The sequence below is a fragment of the Erpetoichthys calabaricus genome, chromosome 12, assembly GCF_900747795.2.
Source record: "Erpetoichthys calabaricus chromosome 12, fErpCal1.3, whole genome shotgun sequence".
Classification (NCBI taxonomy): domain Eukaryota; kingdom Metazoa; phylum Chordata; class Cladistia; order Polypteriformes; family Polypteridae; genus Erpetoichthys; species Erpetoichthys calabaricus.
In genome coordinates, this window is record NC_041405.2 from 131,756,996 (window position 1) to 131,782,391 (window position 25,396).

General features: G+C 38.5%; 1 protein-coding gene across 1 annotated transcript in view; it reads left to right on the plus strand.

Annotated features, from left to right (window-relative positions):
- Window positions 1–25,396, plus strand: part of fstl3 (follistatin-like 3 (secreted glycoprotein)) — a 59,771-nt gene that overhangs the window by 16,488 nt on the left and 17,887 nt on the right. The window contains exon 2 of the mRNA XM_028816230.2: window positions 8,459–8,644. Within this exon, the coding sequence (XP_028672063.1) occupies window positions 8,459–8,644 (186 nt within the window). The remainder of the gene's footprint in view (window positions 1–8,458; window positions 8,645–25,396) is intronic.

Here is a 25,396-nt window from a genome sequence, read left to right on the forward strand (position 1 = left end):
CGCACTTGAACAATGGACTCACACTTCGCTAATTGCAGCACGCAAAATGATTTCTCTTGTGATGTTCTTGCCATTTTACTATAAACAAGAAACAGCGCTCGGTGGCATTCACTTGTATTTTTAGGTGGGCTTTTAAATTTGGAACTTTCCTCTTTGTGGAATGTGTTTCTGTCTTATACAGTTTGTTTGAAATAAATTTTTGAAATCTGCTCTTTCATTTTGAATAGCTCAGTACTTCCATCCATCCATTTTCCAACCCGCTGAATCTGAACACAGGGTCACGGGGGTCTGCTGGAGCCAATCCCAGCCAACACAGGGCACAAGGCAGGAAACAATCCTGGGTAGGGTGCCAACCCACCGCAGGATAGCTCAGTACTTTTGATACTTAAGTACACTTGATATGATGTACTTTATAACTTCTGCCTGAGTAGTTTTCTCATGGGCAGCGTTCTTTGAAGATATTTCTACTTTTACTCAAATATGGCTGTCGGGTGCTTTATACAACACTGTGTTTAACATATGGTGTTGCAGCATTTATAAACAAATAATATGATAGTGTAGTGACTTTTAGACCTGCAGTTTATACAAAAAATATAAAGTTTAATAAATATACAGTCATATGAAAAAGTTTGGGAACCCCTCTTAATTCTTTGGATTTTTGTTTATTATTGGCTGAGCTTTCAAAGTAGCAACTTCCTTTTAATATATGACATGCCTTATGGAAACAGTAGGACTTCAGCAGTGACATTAAGTTTATTGGATTAACAGAGAATATGCAATATGCATCATAACCAAATTAGACAGGTGCATAAATTTGGGCACCCCAACAGAGATATGACATCAATACTTAGTTGAGCCTCCTTTGGCAAATATAACAGCCTTTAGATGCCTCCTATAGCCATTGATGAGTGTCTGGATTCTGGATGGAGGTATTTTTGACCATTGTTCCATACAAAATCTCTCCAGTTCAGTTAAATTTGATGGCTGCCGAGCATGGACAGCCTGCTTCAAATCATCCCATAGATTTTCAATGATATTCAAGTCAGGGGACTGTGACGGCCATTCCAGAACATTGTACTTCTCCCTCTGCATGAATGCCTTTGTAGATTTCGAACTGTGTTTTGGGTCATTGTCTTGCCGAAACATCCTCCTGTGTAACTTCAACTTTGTGACTGATGCTTGAACATTATCCTAAAGAATTTGCTGATATTGGGTTGAATTCATCCTACCCTCAACTTTTACAAGGGCCTCAGTCCTTGAACTAGCCACACAGCCCCACAGCATGATGGAACCGTCACCAAATTTGACAGTAGGTAGCAGGTGTTTTTCTTGGAATGCGGTGTTCTTCTTCCACCATGCAAAGCACTTTTTGTTCTGACCAACTAACTCAATTTTTGTCTCATCAGTCCAAAGCACTTTGTTCCAAAATGAGTCTGGCTTGTCTAAATGAGCATTTGCATACAACAAGTGACTCTGTTTGTGGCGTGAGTGCAGAAAGGGCTTCTTTCTCATCACCCTGCCATACAGATGTTCTTTGTGCAAATTGCGCTGAATTGTAGAACGATGTACAGATACACCATCTTCAGCAAGATGTTCTTGCAGGTCTGTGGAGGTGATCTATGGGTTGTCTGTAACCATTCTCACAATCCTGCGCATATGCCGCTCCTTTATTTTTCTTGGCCTACCAGACCTGCTGGGTTTAACAGCAACTGTGCCTGTGGCCTTCCATTTCCTGATTCCATTCCTTACAGTTGAAACTGACAGTTTAAACCTCTGAGACAGCTTTTTGTAGCCTTCCCCTAAACCATGAGACTCAACAATCTTTGTTTTCAGATCTTTTGAGAGTTGCTTTGAGGATCCCATGCTGTCACTCTTCAGAGGAGAGTCAAAGGGAAGCACAATTTGGAATTGACCACCTTAAATACCTTTTCTCATGATTGGACACACCTGTCTATGAAGTTCAAGGCTTAACGAGCTAATCCAACCAATTTGGTGTTGTAAGTAATCAGTATTGAGCAGTTACATGCATTCAAATCAGCAAAATTACAAGGGGACCCAAATTTGTGCACAGCCAGTTTTTCACATTTGATTTAATTTCATACAACTAAATACTGCTTCACTAAAAATCTTTGTTTGAAAAACACCCCAGTACTCAGATGTTCCCAGGAAATGAAAGACATACCACTGTTATCTTTTTTGCTGAAAGGAGAGTAAATTTTTATGCAGGCTGAGAGGGGTTCCCAAACTTTTTCATATGACTGTAAGCTATTGTACAGTTTTCCGTTAAAGCACTTGCACACTCCAGACCTTCTTATAGCAGCAACTGTCTGTATAAAGCAAGTATTGACTCCATTTTGTTCTTCATGAATGACTTCAGCGGTACAATTTTAATGACATCTTTGTTGTTCCCTGAATTTTTGAAATGTAGTTCCATGTGATTTCCAGTGCAAGAGTGTTTTGGGAAGTGATGGCCCACTGTCATCACCCACTTTAAAGTGGGTCTTCCAAGTAAGATAAGATAGAATTGCTCTGACAACAATATACTCTCCCATTGTTTAAGCTTTTTTGGAGAACATTCAAATGACTGTTCATTTCACTTTTGGCCTGACTTTGTTCTTGAAGATGACAGAAGGGAGAGTCTTGCCCTTTGGGGTCATGCTGATGTCTCTATACTCTGATCTCTCTCATTGGTCACCCATTCTTGCTCTATGGTATGAATTTATAAATAAAAGATCAGAGCTCACCTGACAGAAGTGCCCATGTAATAATTATTAATTAAGAGAGGAAACTGAAGAAGGACTGAAAAATTTTGAAAGGACATGTCAGGTCTTCTCTCCATTAATTTTATGATTTCTTCAGTTGCACAGAAATGTATGATAATTTCAAAGAAAAAAAAATTCAAACAGAAAATATAGATTTTTCATTATTAGCCTCTTTTAATTAAAAGATTATTTTTGGAAAAATTAATTTGTTATACTTAACCAATTCTACCGTGTATTGAAGATGGAATGATAGCAAACCAAAAGTATCAAAATGCTTTGAAATAAATCTATAGATGGTTTAATTTAAAATTATATTTATGAAAAGAGTACTTTTACTGTCAACTGAAATTTTATTAGGATTGTAATAAGCAGGGCAAATTTGATTGTGAGGGTTGATACATTCTAAAATTATGTATGCCGCAGACTGTCACACTCAAAGAAATCACATCATAAATGGAAAACCTGCATTTAGGGAGCATGAAAATTACAAATCCATCTCGAGATCAAAATTTCAGTTCTGTTTTGTTACTTTCTCCTACATCACATAAGGAAAAGGTAAAGAGAGACTGATCGCTGGGCACTAAAATTTGTCTGTCTATTAGCTTGATGTGTAAAACGATAATCTCAGCTGTTATTCTGCATTATTATGGTGCAGAAGTCAAGAGTGAACTTTATAGCAAACAAGTAAGAGATTTAGCTTGGTCTGATCCAAGATATGTACTGCATGTTTATATCTAAAAAACACTACAGAATATTTTAATTGATCCTGCATATGGAAGTAAACATTTTCGGCTTTCTGTGGCTGCATATTATTTTACAATAGCAACTTAAACATACAGCATGCTAGTGGCAGCTGGGTGCCTTTTCATCAGGCATAAGTGTGCCCTGCCAGCTCAATGCAATGATCGAGTCTCCGTGGTGCCCCTTAACCTGTCCAGGAGAAACTTGTTAAGTGCCCAGGTGTGCAGAACATAAAGGGGACACCAATGTTGAAATGAACAAATTTCTGTGCACCTAAAGCTCTAAGGGGGATACTCATTGAAAAGATTGAATGCCAATTCTCCAAAAAGGAATGCCAACCCATGCTCATTTTTAAAAGTGTGATCGATTCTCTGTTATGGAGCTTTATGGCGGTCATGATTTGGGCTTGCAGCATGTAGAAAATTTGTCAACATTGGCAGATGTGTTAATGTTTCCTTTAAAACTGAGTTTACTGCGCATAATAAAATGAACAATTTCACTAACAGCTGGTAAACCATATGCAGCTGATCAGCATATACATGTCTAAACCAAAAGGGCTGTCATAGTGATACAAAAGATGTCAACAATGATAAAGCCCAAACTTTAGCACCAAAATAACAACACAGTAATTTAAACACAAGTGGTGAATACAAGTTCACATGAACTTTTCTCCATCAGAAAATGAAGGATCATCTTAAAAATATTCCAATGTAAGCATTCATTATTTGGAACATATCTGTGTGCATGCTGTTCATTGATTGTCCTCCAAATTCAACATATAAAACAATCAGGACTGACAGGCTGTCCACACTTTGTCTCAGAACCACGAACCAAGTGTTGTTAGGTGACCATGCTGCCTGCTCTGCCAGCCTTAATGCTAATTGTAATTTTTTATTCTGGTTGACTGATGCCCACCTATGATCATAAAAAGGCCGACAGATAAGAGGAGACCATTCAATCTGTCAGACTTGCTTAGCTGGATAATAATAATAATAATAATAATGATAATAATAATTCATTACATTTATATAGCGCTTTTCTCAGTACTCAAAGCGCTATCCACACAGGGAGGAACCGGGAAGCGAACCCACAATCTTCCACAGTCTTCTTACTATAATGGCTAAGTTGCCAAACTGGCTCTCATATTGGCACCAGCTCATCAAAAAACATTAAAGGGAGCAAAAAATGATAGTTTACAACAAAAATAATCAATAATAACCACAACAACAATAAAAACAACAATTATAAAAATCCTTAAACTGGTGTAACATAGGAGATATAGACATGGCAAAATTAAATTAAATGACCAACCCCACAATGGGACTGGGCTTTTAATGCATTGTTAAAGCCTGATTTAATTCAAAGCATTTTTCAGATGGACTAACATTAAAACTTGTGATTAAACTCCGCAAATATCGCATTCATTGTTTAGCACCACTTGTGACGGTTATGAATTAAAAAGCTCCCAAGCACACAAAGTCACAAAAATACTCAAAATGCCCACTAAAAGGGAAAATGCCATCAAAAGCTTGGCTAGTTACACAAAGGGACACATTGAAATCTTATAAATAGAATATTTATTTTCACAAAAATACTCTTGAACAGAGTCTTATTGTGCTCTGAGGAGCACACAAAGGCAAAATGTGTGGCCTAAAAGAATAAAGCTAATTTAAGGCAAACTAAGTCCCACTACGAAATCCAAGGTAAAAATCAAAAACAGAGCAAAAGGTCACAAATTCCAGTAAGTCATAAAAAAGCACAGTAATTAACAAAACTTACCAACTCCAAAGTGTATTCACAATGAACCTCAAAGGACTTTAGGTTATCCCAGCCTTTATAGGGCTGAGAACTGTCACTTCAAGGTGACGGGCAGATGACGCTGCCTCTCTGGAGACCACCCACAAAATAAATGGCATATAATAAAAGGTGCTTAAACATAAATAAACTAAATAATGAACAAAGAACAAAACAGACATAAAACAGAATGTGAAACCCAGTTGTTGAAGGTACTCCGGCCGAAATGCAAAAGTAATGTACTTAACGACACTCTTTGCATGGCATACTAAAAAAGTTCTACATAGATAGTGTCTCTCATCGGAAACACAACTTGACATTGTGCTTTGATTGGATGGTGATATTGTGTTCTTTGTGTACATTTGTGAGTGTACAGTAAGCATGAATCATGGGCACATGTTCAAATATGGTCATTGTTCTTTGATTTGATTGAATTTTACGATTAATATAGGTTAGCCAGTTTATTTCAGGAACCTAAATTTAATGTACATGTTTATGGTTTACGGAACTAATAGACAACAACCCTTTAATTTTGCTTATACTGTTGCTCTATGGGGATTTTTTTTTCTATTTAAGACTCAATCTATGCATTATTAAGACAGTCTTGCAGAATGGCTCCTCTCTAATATCCACAGGATTTTACATACAGATCTGGCAGTGATGATTTCACTCATTATGAGCTGATAAATTTGCAGATCTTCTGCAGTGTTAACAATCTGAAGTCAGTATGTCAGCAGTCTGTATGTACAGTAGCTGGTATCCATGATAACATCTGTCTGATGAATCAACTTTTATTAATTTTGCACATTCAGGATAGATGTCGGTACAAAGTTGTATTACATTTGACTCATTGCAAAATTAATTTGAACCCATCAAATACAAAAAAATAAGATAGTAGTCAAAAATCAGAACTGAGTCACATTTAACTGCAGTCTGAATGTAGCCTCGGTAGACTTTAGCAAGGTATAAAGTCAAAATCAGCCACTATGGGTTTCTCAACTGATTTTTACCATTGTGACTTTTCTCTATCATTGCTGTAGGATCTATGATCCAACTTTAGGATTGGGGGGTTACAGTTGCCACTATGCCCCCATTCCACAGATTGCGCCTATGGAACTCACCAGACTGCCTTAATACTTGTTCAGTATATTTAGCATTGTAACTTTGAATATGTTTACCTTTCAACATTGCCACATTACTTTTAACTCTAACTTCAACTTTATTATTTTGCATTTGTGTTTGCTTTGTAGAACATCATGTGACAGTGCAGTTCATGAAAGAAGCCACAGTACATAAATTAAATAGTAACTGAGTTGTTCCATTGATTGACTGAGACATTTAAAAGAGTTCACAACGAAAACAACTTCTATAGCATATATCAGCTAATAAACATTTTAAAGGGTAATTCTTTTTAAAAAGTAAATTATATTATAAAAATAAACAACTGGAATATTTCACATATGTAAACAAATTGAATATTCATATGTAAAAGAATATCATTTAATAACTATTAAATTTATTTTCAAATTGATTTTCATAAATTCCCATCTCGTCCACACACCACCACAGACACTAAAAACACATGCCGACTCACGCTGCCAATCCTAAAGGGGTTGCCTGGTAGGCTTTCACTTAAAACTGTAAAGATTACACACAAATGATAAAACGCCTCCAAAATGAACATTTCATTAATCAGATACTTTGATCTTTTTTTCCAGGTGTAAATCTTAGGTGCACTTCTGCATTGTACCACCCTGTTTTGAACTCCTTTTTTTATTCCTTTTCATTGTTTGAAAATCTCTCATGACGCCAATCAACCATTACACCATATACTGAACCTACTTCATCCTAATGATAGCATCAGTGCAAGCTGGAGTTTATGCTGGCATTTTCAGGTGTAAGGCCGGGCACATCCCTGGACATTAAATTTCGCACTTAATAACTCCACACAAACAGTGATGGGACTGGAAGTGAACCCAGGGCTCTGAAACTATGAGACAGGAACCCTAACCCCTGCTCCACCATGTCATTCCATCAAAATATGCATACATTCCTGAATGTTGTGTTTAGCCAAGCTCTTTATGCCAGAAAATTCCACCTCAAATTTGAGTTGGGAGTTGTTTTGTTGTGGAATGGTCCTTCAGTGACCCTGTTCTCCTCTTCATACTCTTTATTACATAGACCCCAAAGGCTCCAAATCCATACTATAGCACTTATATGTTACACTACCTTTTATATTTTTGACCTCAGTCAACAACCTAGAGCACTAAAACAGGAAGGAAAGAACGCTGAGCATCATTCTTGTATCATAGATAATATGCTCAAAATATAAGCAATCAGAGTACAAATGTCGCCAAAATAATACAACCTGATAATAGGCTACTAGGTGGCTCTCTGTCTTAATGTCTTGCTTAGTGTCTGATGCAACGTGGTCTTGCATGGGCCTTGATCCAGCATGCCATCTGCATAGGGTAGCAAAGATGGCCTCTGCCTAGGATGAAAAATGACAGAAAGAGAGAGAAAGAGATAAGGATAGATAGATAGATAGATAGATAGATAGATAGATAGATAGATAGATAGATAGATAGATAGATAGATAGATAGATAGATAGATAGATAGATAGATAGATAGATAGATAGATAGATAGATAGATAGATAGATAGATAGATAGATAGATAGATAGATAGATAGAATCTCATGATTCAGTTACCAGTTTAGCTGCTTTGTTCTTGTCAGCATTTTTTCCAGTTTCAAAGGATGCATAAATAAAGTTTCAAACAAACAAAAACAAAGGATTTGCAGGTAATTAGGTCATAAACAGTCTTCTGAAACATGTCTTCCAGCCCACACTTTCTTCCTTAGAGAAGGGTTTACAAAATCTACTGTCCCTTCCATTATAGCCTATGCCGGCCTGTTAATGGCCTTTCATCTCAGCACACCTGTATTCCCCCAGACTAGGTGACCAGTCAGTTTCTGAGATTTTATCTATACTAGCTATAACTTGTAGTAAATACAATGATGGGTTTCTAAAGTTATTTTTTTTTCTAAGTACATATTTTTATCATAATGTTATTACACCATCCTCATGACAAGAGTGAAATTCTGGTATCCTTCAAGAAGACCCATTCATCTTTATGTATTTTTTTGTGGTTCATTTTAGCTGGAATGTGTTGGTTGCAACAAGGAAAAGAGCCCAAGTGTGCAATGATGCTGATGACAGGAGTGACACGTGAAGAGTGCTGTAGAAATGGTAGCCTGGACACAGCTTGGTCAAGCTACACTCTTCCAATTAGCAAAATCAGTTTGATGGGATTCCTCGGGCTGGTGACATGCAAACCCTGCAAAGGTAAGGAAGACATTTTATTTTAAGAATAAACAAGACAAAAGAGTCCTTCAGACAGGTAGGGGGATTGGAAGCTGAGTCTGGTGGAGCTGGCAGTTGGCAGAAATTGGAAATCAAGGTTACTTAATAAGTACGGTATATAAATGGGATCTTAGCATGCATATTATGTTTCTGGGAAAATTCACCCTTTATGACACAGAGACTCATTAGTTGATTTAAAAGAAACTGTTCCTGAATATACTGAATATTTTTACCTTAGTAAAGTTAATATAAGCCACCCAAAAAACCCAACAGAGTCTCATACCTTCTCACATACCTTGAAAATGCCCACAATTCGTCCCTGTCTGAAACTGACCTTGTAAATTGAAATTAAATTATTTAATCAGTGCAACATTTTGTTGTTTTTTGTGCTGTATATTTTATCTGGAGCAGATAATAGTAAAGATGCTGCTGGGTTTCAAGTACTGTAAGTATGAATGTGAAGGATTAACGTCCATTTTCACTATTAAAGGACTATTAAAGGATTATCATCTGGACTTTCTTGATGGATGACCATGGCGAACGTTTTCATCAGGACATGTCTGAAAGGAAAAGGCAATCCTAATGCAGGTGGAGTTTCCACCTTAATAAGGGATTATATACTAAACTAGGGGTTTACCTCCTGCTCACTTTGCTCGCCAACCCACCTTTTCTGCCCTACGTGCCAGCCACTTCGCGTCTTTGCTGCTTGTGTTGTGAAGAGGGGGGCTGAACGCACCCTAAGGAGATGCAGTCGCTCCTCCGAAACCCCCACTTAAACGGTGACACAATTCGAAACAAATACAGTTTTTTTTACCTCCTCTTTGCTTGATCGGCTGCTGGCTTGCTGCTGCTGCTGTACCATGTGATCTGCATCTCACGCAGCACTTTGAACATTTAAAAACCTGTGCAGCAGCTGTCCTACTCTTTGTCTTTTATTTCCGGCCCCGGGTGTGGTTAAATCTCTTGGCATAAATTCTCATCTCGCGGGATGTGAGTTCTTGATATTTTTTAGTTTATAATTTAAAAACAGAATAAGAATCTGAAAATCTAACAACATCACATTAAAGTTCGATAAATTCTGAAAAGAGTGATACCAAATATATATATGTAGGTTTTAAAATAAGCCCGATTTAAAGTGTGACAAAAAACATGACATAAAATTGTTGCACAAAACTGTTGCACCTTTCGGCTTAGGATTTCATATAGAGAGAGTAGATATACAGTCTAAAAAAACATAACTCAAAAGTTAGGAGTAATATAAACATTGTGAGTACATTTATGAATTCAGCCTGAACAAGTACACCCCTAAGTTGTTCTGTGACAAAATGTTGGTTGACCAGTGCTATTAAACCTTCTTCTTCCAATATGGCGTTAAGGATCCCAGAGCCTATACAAGCAGCATCGGTTGCAATTCAAGAGCCAAACCCAGACCCACTCATACTGGCTGAATACAGAGAAGCTACTTTACCTAACATGTAAATCTTTAGCATGTGGGTGAAAACATCTAAATTGCACACAATCTTTGAGAACGCCTTTGGATCTTAACTCAAGGTTTTGGAAATGTGAGACATCAAGGGTAAGCCGTGTGCTGGGTTGTTTCTTGTGTGTGTGTGTGTGTGTGTGTGTGTGAGCGCCCTGCGGTGGGCTGGCGCCCTGCCCAGGGTTTGTTTCATGCCTTGTGCCCTGTGTTGGCTGGGATTGGCTCCAGCAGACCCCCGTGACCCTGTAGTTAGGATATAGTGGGTTGGATAATGGATGGTAAAGTACCACTGCCCGTTAGCAGAAATAGCCCAAAAGTTGATAGGAATCCACGTTTTATACCAAATGCTTGTACGCAAAATTTTGTTGATCTAAATGAAAGCGTACTCAGGTTATCGTGTTTACATACACACACACACAGACACACACATACACAGACAGACATACAGACATAATTCCAAAAATTGTATTTTCTGACTCAGGGAGGTCTAAAACATTAAGATTCAAAGTCTTGAAATGGAATTTTTGGAGGATTCCAATACTTTCCCTATACTTTGTATACGAGAAAGTCAGGAAGGTCTAAAATGTTGAAATTCATCAAAATCTTGACATCAAATTTTTGGATGATTATAATACTTCCCCATACTTCGTATACGAGAAAGTGAAAAAGGAGAGACATTAGGCAACAGCGCCAACCCTCAGTCAGGGGTGGAATTACAGTCAAATGAGTTCTTAGGTTGTTTCCCATTTGCAGATGTGTGTGTGTTATGGCTGTCACAAAAAGGCTAACTTTACACTGCGTGGACATGTAGAGACAGCGCTAACTGCACACAGGCCAGGTGTGCATTCAAACTAATTCTATGAAACAGCAATGCTAACCTCTCTGCCACAGTGCTAACACAGAAGAAAATAAATAACTGAAATGAATGAATGAAAGTAGTACAACAACGATGGTGTTGCAGGCCAGCTGGCTCCACACCGACTAATGCCCAGAGGTGCTTATTTGCCAGGCAGCAGCAGACACAACAAGGTCTTGTGTTATTCTGCACCACTGTTTCCCAGCTTGGATTGAATCCAGAATTCTGTTCCAAATCTCCACAGCTGCTTATAGTTGAGAACACCACAGTGTCAGACTTCAGCCAGGTAATCCAGAGTCATTTAAGGACGTATTTGTTCGAACTGCACATAACACAAAAAAATAAAAATCTTGTCACAGGTCAGCGTCGCTCACAATTTTGTTTTTTGTCCCCTGAGAAAAATTAACAGTGAGCTGTTTTTATACTACTTCCAAGGAAAATATAGGCAACGATTGAGTAATATCTGAAAAGTACACTCTATTCTATAAAGGAGGCAAGTCAGAGGCGACATGTCTACAAGAATAAAAAGGTCAAGAGCCTCCACATCAGATCAGGTGTTGTTAAAGCTCCTTGGCGCTTGCGGCCAGGATAAGCCCAGCATTACATAAAATGAATTCAAGCCCAGCTGCTCAGCACTTAAATTAGTTTGACACACAGTCAGCCAAAGGGTACATTTTAAAAGCCAAGAACATTTTACTTTATGGAAGTATTTAGAGGTTTATATTACAGCTGTGTGCAGATAGCGGGCACCATATGAAATGTGCACAAAACTGACACACAGGATCGAGTTTTTTGTTTTGAATGCTATCTCTAATGCAAATGTTTTGTAAGTGAGTCATATAAGAAAAGTAATACCTGATTACTATATATAAAATTACAAAAGCTGATTTGTTAAAAAAAATCTAATTAACTTTTAGAAAGGATCAAGCAAATTACAAAGACAATTTTTGGAAAAAGTATTAATAATTAGGGTGCTGGGAACTATCCCAAATATGTTTCACTCCTATTTCCTAAATGTTGGCTCCATGTTGCTACTTTGAGCTGAGCTCAGACAAAATATCTTTGTCACTAGAGGCTCACTAACCCCACCTGCCACCTCCTTGTCCCCAAGAGTGGGCCCCAGTATCCTCTTCTCTATGTATCCTATTTTTATTTTTATACTGTATTGAGGATTTGTTCTGTTCTGTGTATTGTATTGTATTGACCCCCTCCTTTTTGACACCCACTGCATGCCCAACCTACCTGGAAAGGGGTCTCTTTTTGAACTGCCTTTCCCAAGGTTTCTTCCATTTTTTCTCTACAAGGGTTTTTTTTGGAGTTTTTCCTTTTCTTCTTAGAGAGTCAAGGCTGGAGGGCTGTCAAGAGGCAGGGCCTGTTAAAGCCCATTGCGGCACTTCTCGTGTGATTTTGAGCTATACAAAAATAAATTGTATTGTATTGTAAATTATATTTGTTAGTGCCACCAAATTTTTGATCATTCTTTGTCTGAACGCTCACATTAGGCTAGTTTAATAAAGGTAATCTTAACAAGAGTATAAATCTCCTATTAACAAAGATCTAGATGCCACCAGAGCACACATACAACCTCCCCCATGTAGCAGGGGTCATAAGGTGGACAGCAATTCTGAGAAAATCAGTCAAAATAAAGAAAGAGTTTTTCCTTGAAGTTCCAATTATGGGGTCACAAAGTTAAATCAAAATGTACGTGGGGGACAAGTAGCTTTAAGCAGCAGCAAATGCATTTTCATTGAAGCAGTTCAAAGACTTTTGGGCAGCCTCAGAGAGGAAAACTCAGAAAGGGTATACAGGATGGTGACCAAGCTGTCCTCAGTAAGAGTGAAAATGTTGAGCTGGAATAGGGACAATATTAAGAGGTGCAAGGAACATTAAAAGGAACACCAAAACATGGAGTACATGATCATCTCTGTGCTTGAAGTCATAATGGTGGTGGTGGTGGAGAAGCTCAGTGGTGACAAGGCTGAAGGAGTGGATGAGGTCTGGGAGGAAATCTTGAAAGAATTGCATCTTGAGATACTACTTTGATTAAAACTCCCCTTCAGTGTCATGTACATTAGTAGAGTGGAGTTGTAGTCCCCACTCCAAGGAGGCGAGCAGCCAAGGGGTATCCCAAGACATGTCCTATTCTGACAGGCTTACAGAATTAAACCTGTTCTGTCTTGCGCAGAGGAGACAGTCTGGAAACCTAATTCATCACCTCATATTCTCAAAGGCATCAATAAAGTCGATCCAACTGAACTCTTTGGCTAAATACGTACACATGAAGATCAGAGAACACAATGGGAATTGTATGTAACTCCTGCACCCCCTCCCCTTTCTTTTAATCAGTCTGCACAGCCCTGAGTTCTTTAATATGGTGTCGCCACCTCCAATATTCACATTTATAATATCTGTAACATTTACTTTCCCCTTCTTACCTACTTTGAATAATTTAATCTATTAAAGCTTAACAAATTCACAATGTACTCCAAATTTACAAAAAAAAACCTTAATCATACTTAAGTTCTCAAAATAACAGTGATGGATACCCAAATAATACAATTAAATACAGCATGTAATACAACCCAATAACAAAAAAAACTATTTACAGTAATAATATCCTCCCAATTACAACTAATAACAAAAAAAAAAAAAATCACAGATCCTTGTTGAATTAACTTCTCCCTTTCACCACGTGTATCTTCTATTGACATCTCATCTCATCCCATCAGGAAAAACACCTACTCGGCAGTGGTTTGCAGACTCATGTCCTCCTGTCTCCCGTGTCTCTGGCTCATTGAAATGTTCCATTCACCTCCGTGTGTTGTTTCTTCTCCTCTCTCAGTTCTTACTCCCTTCTTTAAATCACCTTGTCAGTCAACCTGCTGGTTGTTTCTCACTTTTTTTTCCTAATCACCCTTTCTCTTTTGTTACCCTGCTATCGGGTTTTATTCATGGCGCTTCAGTGTTTTGCTGGGGCTTTCCCAATCCCTGTCTTTTCAGCATTTTGATATAGCGTTCTCTTACTCCTTTCTTTGTTGTTTTTAGTGTTCTGCTAAAGTTTTGTTTTCCTTTCTTGTCCTTTTCATTTCAGTGTTCTTCAAGAGCTTTTTCTCATTACGTCAGGATCGTTGCCTCTCTCTCTCCTTCACACTTATTTTTTACCTGTCTTCTCTCTCACTCTTTTTTAATTCCTCCTGTCCTGTACCTATAACTATCGTACACAGCCTGTGGATAGACCAATCAGAAGGCACTAGTGGATATCAAGCTTGGCTTTACGCACCCTGCACTGCTTAGGTTTATTACTCTATACCAGTCATATTCTGTGTTATTGAATTAGCTTTATAAAAACAACTCGATTTTCTGAAATTTTTCCCAAAATCTACCCAGGTCACGTGTATTTAATATTGAAGTCAGGAAGCACTTCTTTACTCAAAGAGTTTTGGGAATCTGGAACAAACTACCAAGTCATGGAGTTGAAGCAGAAGCCTTGAGAACTTTTAAGAAATATCTGAGTGCAATATTGCGACAGCTTAGCTATTAGCTAAATGAATGAAGTTGATGTACTGAATGGCCATTTCTCATTTGTCAAATTTCTAATGTTCTCATTTAAAGAAAAAAAAGGAACAAAACGGTGTAATTCAGTTGTCAAGAGTTAATGCGCCTCAGTTTCCCTGTGAAAGCCTATGCTGGAGTAGTTGTATTGTGACTTGATGACAAGTTATCTGGATTCCATCATGGCAGTGAAACAGTGGGCTAGGTCTTTTCCTTACATAGATATCTGAGGCATTATGACAGTTCGGTCAATCCTATCTACATGTTGTTTTATGGACTTGAAAACAACGTATGTCCATGTGACTACTGGTAACTTGTGGAAGATGCATAAAAAGTCATATCTCTCCTGGACTCTTGCAGTATGCTGTTAAGTTCTTATACTTTCATTGCAAGATGTGTCTTTGCATACCTAACATTAGGCTGAATCTGTTTATTTTGGGCATATGACAGTTTATACGAACAAAATACAAAGGTCCAGCGAAGCTTAGAGAGTATGTAGGTGGTGACCTGATGGTTTGACACTCTGTTATTTCTGAATGATGTTTCCCCTTGGGCTCATTAGAATGTAATATCCAGTGTGCATGGGAGTGATCACAGGCTGTACTGAGTAAAGGTTCAATTACCTCAGGGGATTTTTCACAAGTGATGGTTAAAGCTCTGAGATAGACTGTTGAATCACTGTATATGACACAGTTTTCATGTAGGATTTTGATGTTAAAATGCTAAATAACTCCTACCACAAAGACTTTGAGCTAATTGTACAAATCTAAATCTCTATCCTTATCCATAGTTACTAACCATAGATAGCACTTATGTAAACAAGTAACTTGATAGCAACTGAGCAAACAAGAGTGCAGTTACAAGCAGTCATGAAGAGGTTTCTGAGCTCACTCTCCATGAAGATCTTAACAATAACAATATGGATGGACCTTGCAGTGGAACTAAAGTGGTTCAGCATGTTCCAAAGATATCATCTGAACGAGTCCCACAAGAAGTGTTCCAGGTATGATCAGCTAGAAGAAGAATCATGATCTGATCCTGAACAAGATTATATTTTATCTAACAAATGAGTTACTCCAATGGAAATTATGGGAGTATATGATTGAATCCACAAACTTTAGAAAGAAATTGTTACCAGCGTTTAGTTACTAAGGTAATCTTTTCTTCTCATGTATCACAGTACCGTTACCCTGAGTTTTAATAATAGTTAAAAATAGTAAAAGGCAATTATCTGTTAAGAGTTGCCTGTTGTTATTTCATGTATATCCATAGCATTCTGTGACATCTTCGGATAGACAGATTGATAAGTAATTAGACTGGTAACTGTTTCAGAGAAAATTTGAAAGACAGATACCTGTGGAGTTCTATGGTGAATTCAGACAGCCTTCACTAGCTATTTCCATCAAACTAAAATATATAGATTATTGTTACAAGCATTTCCTATAATAAGGTAAAGGTGACAGGTGGAAAATATTTATAACTATAGATAACAAGTTTATGACAATTACTGTAGCTGGATCTAATAAACTCAAGTAGACAGGCATTGCAACAGGTTATGGGATAGAATATAAATTTGTATATTCTCCTTAACCAATATTCAGTGGCAAACCTACATTTTTGGAAGGCCCTTCACAGCCAACATTGAGGACTGGGCAATAACTGTAACCTTCTTCAATGAGGTTGTTCCATAACAGATCACCATACTTTTTTTTTTTTAATTAACCATTACAGGAGGAGTAGGAGTTTTAAAAACCACTTTTCATACAGTAGACACCCACATTTTTAAGCAATGAGGACTAAACTCATTTCTGGAGACCCTCTGGGATTAGGGGCCCTGGAACTTAAGCTTCATTAGCTTCATAGCAGATCTACCCCTGCTCATATTTAATTAAAAATAGCACAAAGAGAAGCTATTCAATGTTTTACCTCATAAACCTAAAATATTTTTTTAAATATGTGCAATTTTCGATTTTGATGCTTGCAGCTCTTTCAAGAAAAGTTGGAACAGGCATCTATTTACCCACAGAGTGTGTCAAAAAGGTCTTTTTAGAGCTTTCCACTCGAAAATAAGAGATTAGGTAACAGGTGATGCTGTTATGACTGGGAATAAATGGAGTGTCCATGACAGGCTTTGTTGTCTACAAGAAAGGATGAGTTGAACAGTTTAGAAACAGTATTTCTCAATGTACAATTGCAAATAATGTAGGGATTTCACTGTCTGTGGTCCATTACATCACTGAAATATTCAGAGAATCCAAAGGAAATTCGGCGCATAAAGGGCAAAGTTTACAAACCAATATGAAAGCCTGTTATTTTCTAGCCCTCAGATGACACTGCCTAAAATGCCGACGTTCTTCTGTAATGAATTTAACCACTTGAACTTGGGAGTACATTGAAATACCATGGCCAGTAAACACAGTGTGATGCAGCATGGGCATCAGAAACATCCAGACGTGCCAGTGACTTCTTTAGGCTAAAGCTCATCTAAGATGCAAAGTGGAAATATGTGCAGTGGGCAGACAAGTCCATCTCTCATCATGTTTTTGAAGAAACGGACATCTTGTTCTCCAGGCCAAAAAGGAAAAGGATCATCTTGATTGTTACCAATGCCAAATTCAAAACCCACCTTCTGTCATGGTATGGGGTGAGGCACTATACACTGTCATCTAGACTCTGTGTCAAGGATGTTCTTGTTTATTTCAGCAAAACAACGCCAAGCCACATTCGGTGTGTGTATTACAACAGAAAGATTTAACAGTAAATGAGTTGAGTGTAGGTGCTAAACTGGCCTACTTGCAGTCCAGATATGCCTTCCATTGAATACTTATGGAACATTATAAACATTAGTAACATTATGATACACCAACACAGACCCAGCTGAAGTCCTCTATCAAGCAAGAAGAGAAAAATATAATTTTCAACATTACAACAATTAGTGTCTTCAGCTCCCAAAAGATTGGTAAATATATTAATAAAAAAAAGGAAAGATTGTGTAACACAGTGGTAAATGTCACTCCTGTCACATCTTTTTTAGAATGTGTGTATTGTACTGGCTCACAGGAGACAGTAGAGAAAAAAATTAAAATGACCGGGAGAACCAAAATTTAAAAAACAGACCAAGGAAATCATAAGCGATCTTTCATCAAAACCAAAACACAGTCAGACAATAAGGGCTAATAAATGATAGTAGAGGTGTCTTAGCCAGGATGAGCTTCTTATATACGTAATACGCTACCATGACTGTCTGTTTGTCTGTCCAGGATTTTAAATCACCTGTATCTCGCAAACCGTTTGAACTATTGACCTGAAATTTGGTACACATATACTACGTGACATCTACTATCCGCTTTCGGGGTGATGATTGACCTCCAAGGTTATTCCTCTTTTTATATTCATTTTATTTTATTGTAGAATTAACTTTCAGCAGCTGCATCGCATGTGTATGGGCGCCGTTCTCATCCCTGCCACCTTCACTGTCACTTCTCCTACCTCTTCATATCTTAAATCATTCTTGAGGCAGATTGAAGACTTAAGTGCCAGCTTAAGTGAAAAATTAAGGAAAACATACTAAGTAATTGCAACACGAAAACATGCCGATGAAAGAAGAGAAGAAGCAGGCCACTGGGGTGGAGAAAAGAAGAGCTGCTCAGGAAGCAGCAAGCACATCAACCTCTGAGCAAACAAATGCTAAACGTACAGAGAAAGAGTCTGAAAATTGGGAATGATCAAGTCAATTGTATTCACTGCACGTTACTGGTTAAAATATAATTCTTGTAATGTAGCAATTATAGGGATATCCAGCAAACTTGGCTAAAATATTTCTGCTTGAGCCTGTCTTTAACCCTTGACCTAATGAGGTTAGGGTCACGACCTCTGTGAACGCACCCTCAGCAACCAGAAGATGCTTCACAGCAACGGGATCCACAAAATGAGAGAGAAAAGACGAAATGGCATTTCGGTAAATTGTAAATTATTACTTGTTTGACACCTTTATCCAAAAGTGACTTACAACATTCTTTTGTTTTCCCACTTGGAGTGCAGGCAGGTGATGTTATGACCTATAGAGTTCCCAAGTAGTTAACTCTGAAAAGCTTCCAAAAATACCCACTGGTGGGTATCAGATCTTGGTGAGTAATAAGAGCAAACAGAGGATTTTTACAAAATAAAAGATTTATATTCAAAAAATGCTCTGAGTAAAAGCAAACTCTGTGGAACACAAAAGGCAAACCTGAATTGGTAAACTCACAATAAGCACAGAAAAATCACAAACCAAGAAATTCACCACTCTTAAGCACATTTGAATGAACCTCTTGCTTCTTCCTTTATAGAGCCGAGGGCAGCCCCTTGTAGTGATGGAAAGGTGGCCCCACCTATTGAACCCCAAGAACATAATGCAAACAAAAGGAATTAAGCAAATAATACATAAAAGTAACATTAAAGAAATCAAACATGTACAAAAAAGACATACAAAAAATGTGAACCCAGTCAGGCTGGAGCCCTGCCTAAAATACAACAGGTGACTCTCACTGTAAGCACTTATGTCATCATCCACCTGGGCACTCAAAGCCTGATCCCCTCATCCTACCATCATCCTTCAGCATCCAGAGGACGACCCTGAGAGTTTTCCCCTGCTCCTGTTCTTAATGCTGAACTTGAGAGACCTGCCCCTGGAGTGCCGTTCCTATCGCTCCCGCACAGGACAACCCGACTGTCTCGCCTCCTCTCCTCTCCGTTGTCTCGATCTTCCAGATCTGGCCCTCTCACTCTCTTCTTCTCACACTTGACTTTCCTTCCTTTTGTTCTGGATCTTGATCTGCCTGTCCTGTGCTTTCCTTAACCACTATCAGTGATGTATGGCTGTGCTGGTCATTATCACACGTGAATGAGCAGTCAGTCATTTCCCCCATTAAACACTTCAAGGCTGCATAACTTTTCACTACCATGAACCTACACCCACAAAACCTGATCCACACTGTTTTTAAAACTATGCACTGCCACGGATCCCTGACATGGTGGATCACACCATTATAAAATAGTTATCCAGAAATCCAGCATGCTTATTTTAGAATAATATTAATAAGTTCTGAAAAATAATGTGCACAATTCTTTTCAAAGAAAATATGATTTGTTCTTGTATTAGACAATAATATGTCTTTCTACCACTGTATTATGGAGGTCTATCCAGTTGCGCAAAATAAGTCAATACAAGTAATGTAGTGTGGGAAATAACAATGAATTTATCATTACACATGCTTATCCCATCTGGTGTTACTCCATGCAATACAATTAAAGGATTAGGAATAATTGTAAGTCTGAGAGTATCTGAGAAATAAGCCAATATTTTACCCCAAAATGGTCTTAATTCAGGAGAGTCCCAAAACAAGTAACCTAGCAACATGCACCATCATAATGACTAATCTAATAAAATGGTGATGATCATGACTCACTGAAAAGTAAGCCAAAATAAGCAAAAATAAAAATAAAACAAGTAACATTATTGTTTTTCCTAAATTCTGGAAATTTTGTGTGAACATACATCAAAGTAGCATCTTCAGTGGGAGATTTACTTGGTTTTAGTAAATTATAATGTAACTTTGACCTCTGAATCTCATTTCTATATACAAAATTATATCTTTCCAATACACATCTGGAGCACTCAGCCACAGTCACCTTTTGATGACTTCCATCTTGGTTAGATGCTGATGTCATCAGGCAGTACACAGCTATCCTCAGGTGCTTCAATCCTCAACAGCAACACCCCTTAGCTTGCAGGCTGGCAGTGCTGGACAAATCACAGCCCATCAGTTCCTGGCTTCCAGCATGGCTTCTCCCTTCTAAACTGTAGCCAACAAGAGGCCCTTCCTTCTGCCTTCACCAGCATCTGGGCTGCTGTTCTTCTTTTCACTCTCCTGAGTCCTGTTGCTGAGAGAAGATTTCACACTGACTGGGCAGGGAATCCTCTGCACCACACTTCCACTGTGGATAGCCATGTCTACCAGCCTTTACCCTTATACCTTTGCACCAGTTGTTGGTACTTACGGCACTTCCTGTTCACTGTCTCCTCACAACTTTCCTCCCAAAGTATTGTCGATTCCACTAAGATCATCTTCTTTTTCTCAGCAGCCTAAATGACTACATCTGGTCTCATCCTGGTCAACTGTGCTGGTTCAAGGAAATCCTTTCTTAGGTCCCATTCCTTGGCTGACTGCAGTAGGTTCTGCCTCACAGAGCTGAGTAGGTTGTGAGACTAACTCATTCTTTGACGAAGGTAATGGTACCTAATGTTTTGGCACTGGGTTGGCATTTCTTTCTTCTTTCCTTTTCCAAAACAGCTGCAAGGTCTAACAACACCTTGTCATGGTTCCACCTGTATCTTCCTTGGTTTAGTTTGGAAGTGTCTCACCACACAGCTTGGATCCTGCCTGCTACACCATATGGGCAAGATCCCTGAATAAACAATATTAAGCTCTGCCAGAATTGTGGTGTATTTGGAGTGATGCTCAATGCTTAATACATTTTGTTTACTTTTTATTATCACAAAGAAATTATGAGTTAATCTTTCATTTGTTTTTAGTATGAATGGATTGTCAAATCAACAAAAACTTTAATAAATTAATGGAGTCTTGATCCTGTCTAGTAAGGGTCAAAGGGGCGGTTAAGCTTTGTTTTGTCTGTTGTTTCATCTGAGGCCTTGAGTCTCTCTAACCTTCCTCCTCTTGTGAGTTTTTTGTTTATAACTACTTATTTTTTTTGTAGTTATAGTTATGTTTGTTGCAGATTATAGTGTAACTCAGAGTAGACCCCATAATGACATTTATGTAAATCAAATGTAAATATTTTACATACGTTAAGTGGCAATTATATTTTATTAAATTAGCATATCAGCAATAATAAAAGATTGAAATTATTCTTCTTATTCTTATAATTATTTTGTAAGACTTGGCTGACCATTTGACAAACCAGACAAATATATACAGCAAAAATCAATCAGTCGAGTGAGGCATTAATTACGATCTGGTAGGTCTTTTGCTAAAGTGTGCGTGATGAAAGTCACGTCCGATACTGTGACCGTTCTGCAGAAACATGTGCCACACACACACAAGGACACCAGACATGCCCATTTTTTCAAGATTTTTTCTTAAATGTGATTTACATGTCAGCTGTTCACAATCAAAACAAGCCAAATTAGCTCCGTTTCCACTTTTTGGAAAGTGAATGCAGAAGGTTTGAGGGCGGTCCCCCCAACTCTTTCTTTTTTCATAACACTTCTGCCTTATCCACATAAACTAAAGATTTATCAGACCTCACAGGTAATGAATGGTAATACTTTACATGTGTGATGTGGGGCTGCTATAGTTCAAAGCATTCTTGCTGCATGAGTTGTACAACAAAGCTTCATAAAACAATATATCTAAAATTTACCAATAAAAGGTAAATTAAGACATATGTAGCTATATATTGTAAGGTGTTTTCCAGCAGGCAAAGCATACCAGGGTTAAAATGGACATTAAGTTGGAGAGAGAAAAGATATGGACATGAACCACATGTGAAAATACCCCCAGACAGTCTAATTCTAAAGTTAGTGCAGGTACTCCAGAGCTACAGAAGAAAAGGTATTTTGTTCAAAATGCATTAGGTACCCCAGAAAGCAGTCGCTAGGTGACGGTGGGACACCAGGCACCAAGCAGTCTCCAAAGGTTAATCCTGATTCTCAGCTTTATGTACAGCTGAATAATTGATAGGTGTTGGGCTCTTTAAGTCAAATTAAAAGCTCATGATTTTGGACTATTGAGCACCTAATAGAATGTTTTACATTTACCATGTTGTCGACCAAGGAAAGACACACGTACACCAAGAAAATGTTGGGGCACCAGCCAGGTCTGTCCTGCTTAAAACCTTACAAATAACACAAAAAAATTAGGCACTCAAGGCCCAAACAACTGTGTCTCTTCTTCTTGCTCCCATTAGGGGTTAACACAGTGGATCATCTTTTTCCATATCTTTCTGTCCTCTGCATCTTGTTCTGTTACACCCATCACCTGCATGTCCTTCTCTTAGGCCTCCCTCTTTTCCTCTGCCCTGGCAGCTCTATTCTTAGCATTCTTTTCCCCATACACCCAGGATCTCTCCTCTGCACATGTCCAAACCGACACAATCTTGCCTCTCTGACTTTGTCTCCAAACCATCCAACCCGAGATGACCATCTAATCCTATCCATCCTCGTCACACCCAATGCAAATCTTAACATCTTTAACTCTGCCACCTCCAGCTTTGTCTCCTGCTTTCTGGTCAGTGCCACCGTCTCCAACCCATATAACATAGCTGGTCTCACTACCATCCCGTAGACCTTCCCTTTAAATCTTGCTGATGCCCATCTGTCACAAATTACTCCTGACACTCTGTTGATCCCAAGTATTTAAACTCATCCACCTTCACCAACGTTACTCCCTGCATCCTCACCATTCCACTGACATCCCTCTCATTCACATACATTTTTCTGTCTTGTTCCAAGGACATTCATTCCTCTCCTCTCTAGAGCATATCTCCACTTCTCCATAGTCTCCTTAATCTGCTCCCTACACTCGCAACAGATCACAATGTCATCAGCAAACATCATAGTCCAGTCCACAGGGACTCCTTTCTAATCTCATCTGTCAACCTGTCCATCACCATTGCAAATAAGAAAGGACTCAGAGGCAATCCCTGATGTAATCCCACATCCATGTTGAATGCATCTGTCACTCCTACTGTAGACCTCACCACTGTCACAATTCCCTTGTACATATCCTGTACAACTCTAACATATTTCTCTGTCGGGGAAAGATGCAATGCAACTCCTTCTGGCCTTCTCTAAACTTCTCCATCAACATCCTCAGAGCAAACATTGCATCTGTGGTGCTCTTTCTTGGCATGAAACCATACTGCTGCTCACTAATCATCACCTCACTTCCTAACCTAGCTTCCACTACTCTTTCCCATAACTTCATGCTGTGGCTCATCAATTTTATCCCCCTGTTGTGACTACAGTCCTGCACATCTTTATTCTTTATTCTTAAATATCGGCACTAGTACACTTCTTCTCCACTCCTCAGGCATCCTCTCACTTTCCAAGATTCCATTAAACAATCTTGTTAAAAACTCCACTGCTATCTCTTCTAAACACCTCCTTGCTTCCATGGGTATGTCATCTGGACCAACGGCTTTTCCATTCTTCATCCTCTTTATAGCTGTTCTTACTTCCTCCTTGCTAATCCGTTGCGCTTCCTGATTCACTATCGCCACATAATTCAACCTCCTCTCTCTTTCCATCTGCTCAATTGCACAAACAACAGAAAATAAAAAATGTAATTTTGCCTGGTACGGCTTGTGAATGATACAATGCTCTGTATAGATGTCAAAATGTCAGGTTGCAGCCCTGTTTGGCGGTCTTCTCTTACTGAAATGAGACAACCCCTATCTGGAGCATTTCAGTTTTATAGTTACTTGACCGGGAGGAGTGGAGTCAGTTGTCCTCATTTTTGTCTGAGCTGTGGGTAGAAAAAGAGATAATACAGTCAGCGACTGTGGTCCTTATGTTGTAGAGTGGTAGTGCTTACCTCTGATGAGCTTGGAAGATGACACCCAATGCACATGTGTGACAACAGTTACATTTCTTTGCTGATCAGACACTTAAAAAAGATGTCAACATAATTGAGTAAACATTAGTCTGAGGGACTGTTAGGGAACAAGTGTTACTGGACAAGGGTACAAAATAGATCTCCAGAAGTGAAAAAAATAAAAAGTGAGTTGCAATTCCCGGATTTACAAAAGAGCTAATATAACATAGACAGAAAATCACCAAACAACAGTCTTTAAATGCTTCCTAAACATATTAAGTGAGACTGAGTTTTGAATGGAGGTGGGATGCTCATTTCACCAGCCAGAAACCACACATGAAAAGAGTCTGGACTGAGATTTGATACCACACACAGAGGTGGCATCACCAGACATCATTCATTAGGAGATCTGAGTGGTCGAGAAGGAGCATAGGACCTCACCATTGTCTCCATACACATTGGTGTAGACCCACTGTCTACTCTGTAAGCAAGCATCAAGGATTTGAACTTAATAAATGTCACTACATGAAGCTAATGTAATGATTTAAAGAGAGGAGTGACATGTGTCCACCTCGGCTGACTGAGCAACAGACAAGTTGCTGCATTTTGTTTCATCTATAGCAGCTTGTTGTTCCTGCAAGCAGAGGGTTGCAGTAGTTCAGCTGCGACACAACCATGTTCCTAGAACTTTGTAGGACATGTCAACAACGTGTACCCTAGAAGTATTGCAACAGTTTTCCTTAGAAGTAAAGACAAAGATATGCTCTAATTCAGTGTTTTTCAACATTTTTGGTATCATGACCTACTTATTCCCATGTAAATGTCTTCACGACCCTGCTGAAGACAAAGGGTCCCACTTGGTGAATCGAGCACAATCATCACATTAGGGCAGGAATTGAATAAGAGTTTCTGAGTGGTGACCCTCCACGACTCACTGTGACCCACTACCATTATATACAGCAGTGGCAGACTGCAACCCGATAGTTGATCAACACTGCTCTAAAATGGTCACTGAATGCCGAAGCAAATTGAGTTTGAAACCTGAGGTGTGAACACAACCAGAAGTGAGACATTAGAGTGTAGATTAAATGTAGTGTTGTGGTGATCACTTGAACATGTCACCTCACATAATTAGCCTGAAAGATAGATAGATAGATAGATAGATAGATAGATAGATAGATAGATAGATAGATAGATAGATAGATAGATAGATAGATAGATAGATAGATAGATAGATAGATAGATAGATA